The sequence below is a fragment of the Abramis brama genome (assembly GCF_963993115.1).
Source record: "Abramis brama genome assembly, chromosome: 21".
NCBI lineage: Eukaryota > Metazoa > Chordata > Actinopteri > Cypriniformes > Leuciscidae > Abramis > Abramis brama.
In genome coordinates this window covers 18501427-18515241 of record NC_139983.1, presented here as the reverse complement: position 1 = coordinate 18515241, position 13815 = coordinate 18501427, and the positions used below count along the sequence as shown (strand labels likewise).

The 13815-nt window shown below is 37.1% G+C and overlaps 1 protein-coding gene across 2 annotated transcripts; it reads left to right on the top strand.

Annotated features, from left to right (window-relative positions):
• Positions 1-5339: 5339 nt before the first annotated feature.
• LOC311072497 (uncharacterized protein) lies at positions 5340-13497 on the top strand. 2 transcript variants are annotated; one of them, XM_084097528.1, is made up of 5 exons: positions 5340-5413; positions 8113-8173; positions 8502-8595; positions 8699-8832; positions 8923-13497. In XM_084097528.1, the coding sequence occupies exons 2-5, from the start codon at positions 8168-8170 to the stop codon at positions 13255-13257; spliced, it is 4569 nt and encodes a 1522-aa protein (XP_083953654.1). In that variant the 5' UTR covers positions 5340-5413; positions 8113-8167; the 3' UTR covers positions 13258-13497. The 2 variants fall into 2 exon arrangements, with proteins under 2 accessions (XP_083953654.1, XP_083953655.1); XM_084097529.1 differs by lacking the exon at positions 5340-5413 and having other exon boundaries at positions 7343-8173.
• The last annotated feature ends 318 nt before the right edge of the window (positions 13498-13815 follow it).

The following is a 13815-nucleotide window of genomic DNA, read 5'->3' as shown; positions in this document are numbered from 1 at the left end:
CCTCAAACAGCACACCTGCATACCTTTTCTATATCCGATTATATGTAAGGGTGAACTTGTGAATTAAAGGAAATATTTATAATCATACGCAGCAATGCGTATATGTGCAGTGTGAAATATGTTACAGTTTTGGAGTTGGAGTTTCACTTGAATTCCAACTAAATGAATAAGTTAGTGTATTTGTAATGTGTGTGGGTTGAACATTATTACGCTGATTCAGGAATGTTGTGTAGAAGTGAACATGTGCCTCCGGTGCAATGCTAGGCCTCACGCCTCAATCCTCCTTTAGGATAGGACATCAGAGGACACTTCACATTATCAAGTCTGTTTCACAAAAAATGCATGTGCTCATTAAGAAACGCTTGTCTTAGAGACTTATCAGAAGAATCTTGGTGCTTTTGAGTACAAATAGTTATCTGGCACTCACATTCCTCAAACAAAGAGCAAACCAGTTTAAGTGGCACAATACTGATACTAACGGATCCTTGTTGGCCTGATCCAAGCGCTGGCCTCATACACTAAGCTTCCACATCAGAAATAAGTGTAGAATTGTTTTTCATGCTTCATATACTTCATGCGCATTTAAATGAACCTGTGTTTTATAGAAAGAGTAAAACATTAATTTAGTTTCAGAGGAAACCCATTAATGTACAGATAGCAAACTCACTGCATAAAACATTCAGTCACTTGACAAGCATATAAGAAACTTTTTAAATGTTTTTAAATTAACCTTTTAATTTAGTTAAATGATGGTCACATTAAAATGGTCTTGAGTCAAGATTTAAATCAATTAAAGTTCAATATTTATTTTGTGTGAAATTTATTTATATCAATATATGTGTGTGTGTGTGTGTGTATATGTCTTTCCAACAGTTGTGGTGTGGTATCAATTGTGCAAAAAATTTGTGAAAATATTATTTCTTTGTGTGCATTTAGGAAATTAATAAAAATGCTATTAGAGAGACAAAATCATCCATTTTATTCCAAAATGTTTAAAATGTCATTTATAATGCTGCTATTGCTAAACACAATACATAATTTGAACCGTAGAATAGTGGTCATTTTTATTACTTAAATAAATAATAAATAAAACATACTAAAACAACAGAATTCTCCTCTGAAATACAATTAAAATAAGTTAAACTTTTTGAAGTCCACTGAGCTCTTAGTTGAAGAAACACATGTTATAGTCCAGCTGGAGAAACTTTGCCTTGCTCAGACTAGTTCTACAAGTGACCTTAATGCCCTTAAGAGACACTGCTACCACGCCACCATTCGCACGTCCTGACCGCTGGATATCTGTTAAAACGATGATATTTTCATGGCTCTCTTTGGCCTTAGTTGTGCAGTTGCATTGGGTTTCAAATACCTGAATGAGAATGTGGAGTGGTGGCATTCCGCTGAAGTGTGTTCACAACGCTCAATCTCTGCCGCACCTAGTGTACAAGGAGACTACACAGTGCCAACAACACTGACTCAATGGCCATGCATGTTACAGGAACTACACGGAACCGACAGGAATGTCAGACGTATGAATTACCCTAAATTGTATAGACCCTCAATTTGTATATGGATGTCCTACAGACTTTGTATTATTTTCACAGTGAGTCATAAATTGGTTTAGACAGTAACTATAATTATAGGGCCTTTAAAATAAACTGCTTAAATATTTATCTCACTTCCATGACAATTCTTCCGGCATTCCTCCACCTCCCCCAGACCACATCTATTTTTATTCACTTCTGCTACTACTCTAATATTAAATAATCTATAGCCTATTATTTGCTATAGCCCAGAAGGATATGTAAAGGATGGTAAGCTAAAAGTGTTTACCTTTATCCCTCTTGAGGATTATATGAAATTTGTGTTTCTGGGAGACACTTAGGCCTACTTTTCTATTTGTTGACAAAATAAGCATATTTTGCAGATCATGCAAGTGGCCTATTAAATGCAGCCGCCATTTTGTTTTTCTGGCATTGGTAGCTACTAAACAACCTACTTAAAATCGGGAAAATTACGTAAAAATCCCAAGCATTTTCTTTTCAATTATTTGACATTTCATTAATGTGACATAAAATATAACCATATTTACTTAATAATATAATAAAAAAATAATAAATAAAACTCACAGAGCCTGTTATGTTGTTGAGCTCATAACAGGTAAAATGTAGAAAGAGGACCTTCAGCATGAAGGCTGTCTTTGCCATTGCCTGATTTTATTTTATAGGTGACTACGGGGGTTAAGGTTAGGTTTAGGTCTAGGTTCAGGGTTAGCTCCTAGTTATTACCCAGTTGTAATAAGTACATGGGGAACAGGATTGTAAAATAAAGGGAAGCACATTATTTTACAGTCCTGTTTCACATGTACTATTCTTGTAGTAATTACAATAACTGGGTAATAACTAGGTACTAGTCCTGAACCTACTTCTAAATCGTAACCCATGTTACCTTGTATTACTCAGTACTTTCTTAGTAAATACACTGTAATTACATTGAAAGTACAAATACTGTAAAAATAAAGTGCAACCAAATAAAGTGCTATCAGTGTTGTGAAAAATTATAAAACATAAAATTAACCATATTTCAAGAAATAGTAATGTTTATTTAAAAACGTGTTTATTTTTAGGTCAGTTAAAAAAAAAAATGTATCTCTATATGATGTATTGAATTATGGTCTGAGGGTCAGAACTTTTTGTAAATAGAATAAACAAAAGCTTGTGTGGCATCTTAATTGTCAGTGTTTCTTTAAACAATGCGAGTATGTCACAACCGGATCAGTGGTATCTGAAACATTCAGTACTATGCTGATGGTGGTATGTGCAAATTATGACAAAAATGTGTTTTTCACCATTCAAACTAACAGTTGACCAACCACATTTCGTAGCACAACATAGTAGGCTACCACAGTGAAAGCAGACAACAAATAAACTAAAAAATTCACCTCTCAACTAGGACCATACTGAGTAAAATGCTCTTTTTGTGCTCTTCTAGATTGCCATGGCTGGCATTGCCATACTGATTCAGACGCCTGTTTGAAGCGTGAAGAAACTTTCATTATTGTGTTTTTGCTTCCATCACTATGAGGTTCTTCCTTAATTAATGGTGAGGCCTTAACACGTTTACAGCTTGAGGAGGGCTTTTGTTTCCCGCTTTCTGGTGAATGTATTTCATTACAGAGATACAATGAGAGAGGCAAGTTCATACCTGATGCCCAGACGCTAAGACTTGGATGTAACTCGAATAAATAAAAGTCAAAGACTCAACTCCAAAGTCATCCCTTAAGGCGAAAGTACTGCTCTTGCCACAACATGTGCACAAGCTCAATGCCATAGTCAAGCTTCATGCATTAGCCTACGCTAAGCACACAAGGTGCTTTCCTCTCTCAAACACTTCTTTTGAGGTTTGGTAATACATCTGTGGCTGTTCATGCAGCGCAGTCAATAGGAGCTTTGCCGAATACACAGAGAAAACAGGTCATACATGGGTGAATCTTCAGTTAGATGCACTTTTGGCTATTCTTGAAATCTTGAAAAATGAAACTTCTGCAAATGTTTCACTATGTGTGGAATTTTAGAATTGTGGAAGCCTTTGACTCACTTGTTAGAAAGTCCATGAACTTTGTTTGGTGTGATTTTATAATGACAGCGATATTAGGGACAGCAAATCAAGTTATAAAAAAGTATTACAAATAGTACAAATACCAAATTAACTGGAAAACATTTTTTTTTTTTAAATAAAGTTTAAAAAAAGCTATGCGTTTTTTATAAACGCATAGTCCAAAAGTCTAAAAACTGTATATGTAAAATAGTAAATAATGACATAGTAATGTTTAAAGGTATTATAATAGGCATAAATAAAAGGCAGATGCTCAATCAATGAAGGCCTTCACTGTTTTTAGAGAAATAAAGTCAAGTCTGTTTATAGAGTGAATGTATAAAATTTCATTCCATTCATAAACTTTCATAAACTGTAAACATTCACAATTGCTGAACAGTTTATTGTCCATTAAACACTGTTACATATCTGCATTGACATAGTCTCGTCTTGTAATTCTTAGAAGCTGTTTTCTGTTATGAATAGTGGTTAGGATAAAGGAATCCATTTGTGCTGTCAAGAGCTTGTGGTTGCAAGGTGGGTGACTAATAGTAATACTTTTCAAAGCATGCTAAAACATATTACTTATCACTTAGAAATGTGGATGTACTACAGTTCATGAAATGAAACAAAAAAGAACTCTTACAATAAAGTCTTTATCGTATGCCAGAATGACAAATCATTTCAGAACAACAAATGCATTTCATTATGTTTGTTTCATTAGACATCTTTTCCAAACTTTCAGTACTTTTCAACAAGACATCAGTTTCCTGTTGGACGTTTGTGGGTTAATTTAACTGAATATGCCTCAGTAGTGCTGAGAAATGTGAACAATCACTTCCGAAATACTTTTCAATCCGGGTTTGTGGGTGTGGCATGTTCAAGGAATAGTTCACCCTAAAATTCTGTCATCATTTATTCACCCTCACAAAGAAAGATATTTTGAAGAACGTCAATGAAAGTCAATCAGGTCCAATATTGAAGTTTTTTCAAAATATCTTCTTTAATGTCACACAGAAAAAAGAAAGACAGATTTTTAATTTCTGGCCAAACAATCCCTTAACTGAAACTTTCAAAACATCCAGCTGAAACCTTTCTGTAGCCCTATGCATTCAAATGCATTTTTAGAAAGAACTGCGTGAAGGGAGAAGGGTGTGTGGCTCAAGACTGTAAGGCCAAACCCTTGCAAACACAACAGTTTGCTTGCAATATTTCACTGTTGACAAAACACATAAAAAAAAAAAAAATTCTCAAGGAATGTTTATGTTAAGTTTCTAATGATCTGACTGCAGGGCCGTAGCTACCATAGACGCTCCCACGATTTGACATTTGGTACCCACAAATATTAAATATTTGATCACATCCTCAACTAAAACATAGTTTAGCTCAGCAAATATTGTTCAATTATGAGATTTTCTATTATATGACATTAACAAATGCAGGTTTTTCCTTTCTGGATTATTTTTTTGGCTATCTGATCAAATGACTGTTGCTTTGGCAAGTCTGTCTGAACTAAAGTTCTCTATGACGCAGAAGACCCCCCCCCCCCCAAAAAAAAACAAACATCACAATTGAGACATATCAGTGCATCATGCCACAAAATGACATCTAAACTCACAATCCTAGGCATCACTTACTCAAACTCTCTGTATCTGTAGTTTCGGTGTGTGTGGTTGTCATGCTGATGTTGTAGAACCTGTTTGGCGGCTCCAAAAGCATTTATCTGATGGAAACCCCATGACAGAGAGGATGACAGTCATATTCACCTGGAGTGTAGAGGTGTCAACACTAGCAGCTACAGATACATGAACGACTTTGGGTAAGTGGCTCATTCTCCACTGTTCGGTTCATTGCTGCTCATATAAAACATACAGAATCAGAAAGAACATCATAGTGTAATTTATCATCCTGCATCATGTTTTTGTGTTTAGGCATCTTTGCCTCTAATGGAAACTGATAAATTCACTTACTTGCAAGATGTAGAGGCACAAATATGGAAAAAATATTAAAACTGTTCTGATATTGAAGCAGCTCCTTTAATATGTGTTTGCTGTAGCCTTTGCTAATGTTGTTAATAAATGTGAGTCTATTGAGGTTTTAGTGATTAATACTAGCTTAGAAACTGAAAACATTCACAAAAATGTGAACAGGAGAAACATTGTTATTTTGCTAAGCTGAAACGTTTAGCACTGATTCATCATGCATCACGTGCAGGCTATAATTATGATATTATGATAACAAAAATGACTTTTTAGCATCAGTTTTTTTTAGAAGCAAGGTGACACATTAGCTGATTTCCTGTTGCTGATTAAACTCAAGGCTTTATTGAGTAATTATATCATTCTGATTTTCACACTAAAAATCTTCACTATATTGTCAAGACCATATAGCCCTTCCAATCACAGTCTGAACAATGTGCTTTAGACAAATCAGATAAAATTGGAAAACAGACATTCAGGGGAAAAAGGCAAAAGAGATGCTGAGGGACCTGCTGGGGCCTTAAGTATAAAACTTTGCGTAGATTTCATCTTAAAAGTGTGCATATGCACAAAAGTTTTGAGGTTTATAAAGCCAGAACCTGCGCAAAATTCCTTTATAAAACCCAGTCAGTGGAAAATGTATACATGCATCTCCAGCCCGTCTATATAACCATATATGGAGCTTACAATGCCTAGTTTTGATTCATGTTTTTATATCATCACGTTTAGACTACTGTAACTCACTGTATTGTGGAATGAACTCTTCCTTGGCTCGTCTCCAGTTGGTCCAAAATGTGTCAGCTAAACTTTTACTCCGTAAATTCACTCACATTACTCCTGTGTTAGCATCATTGCATTGGCTGCCTGTGCGGTTTGGAGTGGAGTTTAAAACCTTAGTCTTTGTTTTTAAGTCCCAAAACAACTTAGCCCCCTCATATCTATCTGAACTTCTATCTCTACATAACCCTTCTCAAGCTCTTCGCTCCGGTAGTCATAGATTGCTCACTGTTCCCAGAGCCAGATTAAAACAAAGAGGAGAACGTGCCTTTAAATCTTTGCTCAAAATTAATTATTTGATATACCCATTGCTTTTAATGTTCCTTATTTTTGTATTTGACTTCAGTTAGTATTTTGATTTTCTTTTGCTATTTAGTTTGAAAATTGTGAAATTAGTTTTCTACTGCTTTTGCTTGTATCTATTTTATCCGGTGTTGTAAAGCACATTGGTCAGCTGCTGCTGTTTTAATGGTGCTATATAAATAAACCAAACTTGAAACTTAGTTTTACTATGCATATAATTTCAATGCCATAGTCAAGCTTTATGCATTAGCTGCATGTACTGTATGTGGAAAATTGCGTACGCACATTCTAATGCCTTTTTTGTGCATATGTAACATTTTGCCCCTGGTATTTATCTCCTCATCTTTCTTTCATCTGAACAAACTGGTTCTCCTCATTCTCCACAGTCCATCCATTCCAAAACCACACGCACACAAAAACATACAAAATATGTTAAAGAGACAGAATACCAGTTTAAAAAGCATTTATTTTGAGTTATAGGAGGTTAGACCAGCTGTGTTTTACACTCTGAAATCTAAAAAGTTGGGCCTGTAGATGCTATATTTTGCACATATGTAAGGTTATGACAGTTCTTCTTTATAAAAAAAAAGACGATGTTAGCTCAAACCTTAGTGTGAGATTGAAGATGTCATGATGTCATAAAGTCACAGCCCATGTGATTGGCTGCCAGGTTGCAGACCTTTGACTTTACAAGGCAAAGGGAGCAACATTTTTTTTATAACTTGTTTTTAAGAAATGTGGTTTGCAAACAACCTTTTAACAAACACATTCTCACTATGAGGTGAGGTCTAGTTTTGTTGAACATCTGATTAACTAGAACTGCATTACAGCCGATTACATCTCTGTCTTGGAAAAACTGGAGGTGGTTCCTAACTTTTCACTGCTACTTCCTCTTTCCCTTCTTCAAAGCGCAATGTTTTTAGTAAATATTCAAAGAATTTATATATTTATAAAAAAATGCAACTATCAACCAATTCATCTTTTAAAAACCTGTAACAGTGGTGCTTCATTTTATCTTTATTCCCAGTCAATGTGCAAGGCAACTGAAAATGATGCAATATAGATGTAACAAGTGTCTAAAGGAGTGTGGGAAGGGGTTACAAAGGCAGCAAGGAAGTAACTCCACACTTATGCCCATTTATAGAGTAACGATGTCATGACGATTGTGTAATAGATGCTTTGTTCTGAATCAGCAGGGGGTTCTCTTGCTCTTAAGTCTGAAACTAGACTTAAAGACTCAAATTCAAATTCCGATTAGTCACTGTACTTCCTTTGTCTGTTCCTAAAAATACTAAAATAACACGCTTGGTTGAATGACTTTAGGTCAGTGGGCCTGTCAGTCATTTTACTTGCAAATTTTAAATGTACATTTATGTTCAATTGTATGTTCAATTGAATGCTCACTCACACAACACCATTCCCAAATGATTACATTGTTTTGTTGTTTTTGTTTTGACAGATCTCCTGAAACTGATTTTCATGACATGTCCAGTTGTATTTAAAGGAGTTAAGACATGATGGTAAGTACCCTGTCTCCAAAATAGCAATTTAAAGGTGCAATATTATCCCTATTACCTGACAGATGTAGTCAGATTTGTTTAGCCAATCAGAAGACAGGGTGTGTCTGATTCAATGGTTAAGTCTGCTGGAAGTTTCAACGTGGCTAATAATAATTTACAGCACCTTTAATTACATTTTACACATTCATTTTTACCTCTGATTACATCCTTGCCATGGCAGAGTAAAATATTTTTTTCCTGAAGCATATAATATTAAGTGTTGGCTATATATGAGATTATAAACAAAACACTTCAATATATGGTAGTAAGTCACCTTGTTCATGTGCAGAATGGAGAAATGAAGAGTGTAACTCTGGAGGGCACAGAGAAAGGAGGGGCCGTCGTCACAGGAATCACAAATCCAGCAATTAACCAGCAGAAAGGTAAATAACTCACATAAAGTGAGCATGTATAAGATATGTAATCATACAAGCAAACTTCATAGATTCTGTAACATACCTTATCCTCTCTTTTTGTTTATTCCAGGACATCAGCTGGTTTCTGCAACAATTCATCTGGACCACCTTAGTGAAGATGATGTGCTAAAACTGATCAAAATCATTGAGCCCTATGACAAAAACCTTGAACTTAAGACAACAAAAGACCTAAAAGCAGGAGTGGTAAGCAATCTTGTGAATTAAAAAATAAAAAAATAAAAAAATAGAAGCTAAACAGGTCTCTTCATGTCTTCATCTCTTCTTCCTCTTTAGTCCCTTGGTGATCTCAGATTGAACAGTGAGGCAGGACTTCAAGCACCAGGTGTTCAGGTTAATGGACTGAATGGACAGATAAATGCCCCTAGCCTCAAGGGTGGCATCTCAACCCCAACACTAAATGCAGAAATGCCACAGATTGAGCTAAAGAATGCCACACCAAACTTCAGCCGCCCAGGGTTCAAAAGGCCAACTTTTGGCATGTCTACACCAAATCTCGAAGGAGCAGGTCTGGATGGCACTTTAGAAGCACCTGATGTCAGTGTCTCCACCCCTAGTCTAAACACTCCGGGTGTTTCTGTTAATGTGGATAAACCTGAATTGAAGACCAAAACGTCCAAGTTCAAAATGCCCAACTTCAATTTACATGCTAAAAAACCAAAGGTTGATGGTGATGTGAATTTAACCACCACAGACATAAACGCTGACCTAAAAACCCCTAAGCTAAGTCTGTCAGCCCCAAAGATTAATGGAGAAATGAACACCCCTGAAGTAGACATGACCTTGGCAAAAACTGAGCTCAGTGGTCCAAACCTTGACATCGAAACACCAAAAGTAAATATAGAACCTCCCTCTGGCAAGTTTAAATTTTCCAAATTAAAGAAAGCAAAAACTACAAAAGTAAAAGTACCAGAGGCGAGTGTTGATGCAAATCTAAATACACCAAATCTTGCGCTTTCTCCCCCAAAATTAAATGCAGATGTCAGTGCACCTAATGTGGACTTTGATCTACCAAGAGCCAATCTTGAAGCTCCAGACCTAGATATTCAAACTCCTGATGTCGATATAGGTGCTCCCTCTGGCAAAATAAAGTTTCCATTTAAGAAACCCACATTTGGGCAAAAGGTTAAAGCACCACAGTTAGATGCCAATGTATCAACACCTGATTTGAGTCTCTCAGCACCAAAGATAGATACAAACACAGATGTTAATGTAAAAGCACCTGATATAGATGTTCATGCTCCATCTGCAAAGCACAAGTTCTCAACTTTTAAAATGCCAAAGCTAAACTTACATAAATCAAAGTTGAAAACTCCAGATCTAAATGCAGGGATACAAGCATCAGACTTGAACATGTCGGCTCCTAGGGTAGATATGAATCTGCCAAAAGCTGAACTGGAAGGACCGAATCTAGATGTCAAGGCACCAAACCTCAACCTCTCTGCACCGGAACTAGACATTAAAACTCCAGCTGTTGATGTGCAGGCACCAGATATTGACATTGAAGCTCCATCTGGAAAGCTAAAGAAGCCGGATGTTAAACTGCCTAAAATAAATCTATCTGGGCCAAAAATTAAAGGTCCAGATGTAGACCTCAATGCACAGGGAGATCTCCGAGCACCAAACCTCAACCTATCTGCACCGGATCTAGACATTAAAACTCCAGCTGTTGATGTGCAGGCACCAGATATTGATATTGAAGCTCCATCTGGAAAGCTAAAGAAGCCGCGTTTTAAAATGCCTAAAATAAATCTATCTGGATCAAAAATGAAAGGTCCAGATGTAGACCTCAATGCACAGGGAGATCTCCGAGCACCAAACCTCAACCTATCTGCACCGGATCTAGACATTAAAACTCCAGCTGTTGATGTGCAGGCACCAGATATTGACATTGAAGCTCCATCTGGAAAGCTAAAGAAGCCGGATGTTAAACTGCCTAAAATAAATCTATCTGGGCCAAAAATTAAAGGTCCAGATGTAGACCTCAATGCACAGGCAGATCTCCAAGCACCGGACCTAGACCTGAAAGCTCCAGATCTCAGTCTTTCAGCACCCAAAGTGGAGGGCAAATTAAGTGCTCCAGATGTGGATCTGAACTTGCCAGATGCTAATATCAAAAGTCCAAATGTAGATCTCAAAGCCCCGGACATTGACTTAAATGCTCCTAAAATAGACATTGATGCCCCCTCTGGCAAAATCAAGCTACCTCACGTGAAGTTTCCCAAGTTTGATCTTTCTGGACCTCGGGTTAAAACACCAAAATTAGATGCACCTGATGTAGATGTCAACATCCCTACAGCAGAACTCAAAGGGCCTAATGTAGATGTTAAAACACCTGATCTTTGTCTTTCCACACCTAAAGTTGAAGGTGACATTTCTGCTCCCTCTTTAGACTTTGGTTTGCCAAAAGCCAACTTAAAAGCTCCAACTGTGAACATTGGGGGAAATCTAAAGTCACCAAATCTTCCCACTCAACATGTAGACATAAACTTGCCAAAAGCAGAGCTTGAAGGACCCGATGCAAACCTAAAAGTCCCAGACGTTGACATTAATGCCACATCTGGAACATTTAAGATGCCACATTTCAATTTGCCAAAACTGAATCTGTCTGAGCCAAAAGTAAAAGGTCCAGATGTAAACCTCAATGGACAGGCAGATCTCCAAGCACCAGACCTAGACCTGAAAGCTCCAGATCTCAGTCTTTCAGCACCCAAAGTGGAGGGCAAATTAAGTGCTCCAGATGTGGATCTGAACTTGCCAGATGCTAATATCAAAAGTCCAAATGTAGATCTCAAAGCCCCAGACATTGACTTAAATGCTCCTAAAATAGACATTGATGCCCCCTCTGGCAAAATCAAGCTACCTCACTTGAAGTTTCCCAAGTTTGGTCTTTCTGGACCTCGGGTTAAAACACCAAAATTAGATGCACCTGATGTAGATGTCAACATCCCTACAGCAGAACTCAAAGGGCCTAATGTAGATGTTAAAACACCTGATCTTAGTCTTTCCACACCTAAAGTTGAAGGTGACATTTCTGCTCCCTCTTTAGACTTTGGTTTGCCAAAAGCCAACTTAAAAGCTCCAACTACGAACATTGGGGGAAATCTAAAGTCACCAAATCTTCCCACTCCACATGTAGACATAAACTTGCCAAAAGCAGAGCTTGAAGGACCGGATGCGAACCTAAAAGTCCCAGATGTGGACATTAATGCCACATCTGGAACATTTAAGATGCCACATTTCAATTTGCCAAAACTGAATCTGTCTGAGCCTAAAGTAAAAGGGCCTGAGCTGGATGCTAACACAGATCTAGATCTCTCGGTTCCCAAACTTGAAGGAAAATTAAATGCACTTGGTGCTGACCTAAATCTTTCCAAAGCTGAGATCAGTGTGCCTGATGTAAATGCAACTTTACCAAAAGCTGAAGTCAGTGTTCCCAGTGTAGATGTCAATTCCCCAGACTTAAAGGCTCCATCTGGAAAGCTGAAACTGATTTCAATTAAGAAACCAAAAGTTGACCTTTCTGGTCCTAAAGTGAAGAGTCCTGGGATTGACTTTAATGCAGAAGCTCCTGATCTCAGCCTTTCATCTCCAACAGTTGATACAGATGTCAAAGTCCCAGATGCTGATATAAAGCTTCCCTCTGCAGATGTTGACATCAATACTCCCAAAGGAAAACTGAAGCTCCCAAAATTCAAAAAGTTGAACAATCCAAAAGTTAAGTCCCCCGATGTTGACATTGCTGCTGATCTAAGTGGGCCAGATCTAAACCTATCTGCACCTGGGATTGGTACTCCTGATGTTGACATGAGCCTACCCAATGCTGGGGTTGATGTAGATGTTCCCACAGCAGATGTTGACATCACTGCTCCAAAAGGAAAGATGAAATTCCCAACATTCAAAAAGTTTAACCTGTCTAGCCCAAAAGTCAAATCTCCTGATGTTGACATTGCTGCTGATGTAAGTGGACCAGATCTAAAGCTATCAGCACCTGAGGTTTGCAGTCCTGATGTTGACTTGAGTCTACCAAATGCTGGGGTGGATGTAGATGTCCCAGGCATCAATGCTGAAGCTGAGGGCTCCAAACGTGGGATAAAATGGCCCTTCAAATGGAACAAATCAAAGAATGAGGATACAAATTTTAAATCACAAGAAGTAGATGGTACCACTTCAGAAATAAAACTCACCCAAGATATACCTATCTTCAGGACTCACAGCTTGCCAGTCAGCAACATTGACAATATCTTGAAAGAACTCAGTAGATCAGTTGACCACAATACAGACCCTGCGAAAACCATTTCTGACGAGGCTGCCTCGGCCTCGTCAGTCAAGACAAATCTGAAAGCTTCATCTCCATCTGTTGGGGTCAATGAACAGACAGTCGCTGTAGATATCATGGAAAGGCTGAGGTTGTCTAATGCACGTACCACAAGCCTAGATTTCAGCATATCACCAGAACCAAGCAGCCCTACAAAAGTGAATAGAGGAACATTTAAAGTCACAAAGCCTGATGCTGATAAGGACTATCCGGTAGTTGATACTACTAGCAAGGAAGATGATGCCAAGTTGACCCTCGGCTTGAACAACATGCTTGGTTTGACATCAGATTAAACTTCAAGTAAAACCTTGTAAATGTGGTTCCATATCCACTGCATATAGATAATGGATATGTAAAATAATATGTAAAAAAATATATATATACACCAACTGTTTACTTTAAAAATGGGAAGAGTATTAATGGAGAAGCATTATATAATTTGACAGAGATGTAATTATTTTTATATTCAGTTAAATACATAATTGTATAATAATCTCTTTAAATGTTTAACGATTGTATCGTCTCAAAATATTAAAAAGAACATGAAAGAAAAAATACACTAAATCTATAATTTGTATATTTTGCCACTGTTTTTGTAGTATGTATGCATGTATTATTATCTTATATATATATATATATATATATATCTTTTGTGTACACCTCTTTCCATTACAGTTTTATAATTTTACAAAAACCACACACACACACAAAAAAAGTGGCATTCTGTCTTTTTAATTAACCATGTGCCTACCATATTTACAAAGGCACAATTCTCTTAAAATACTTTAATAAAGTTTATCATGAACAACACGTGGCTAATTTATTTGAATGCTTACTTCAGATCTGATTAT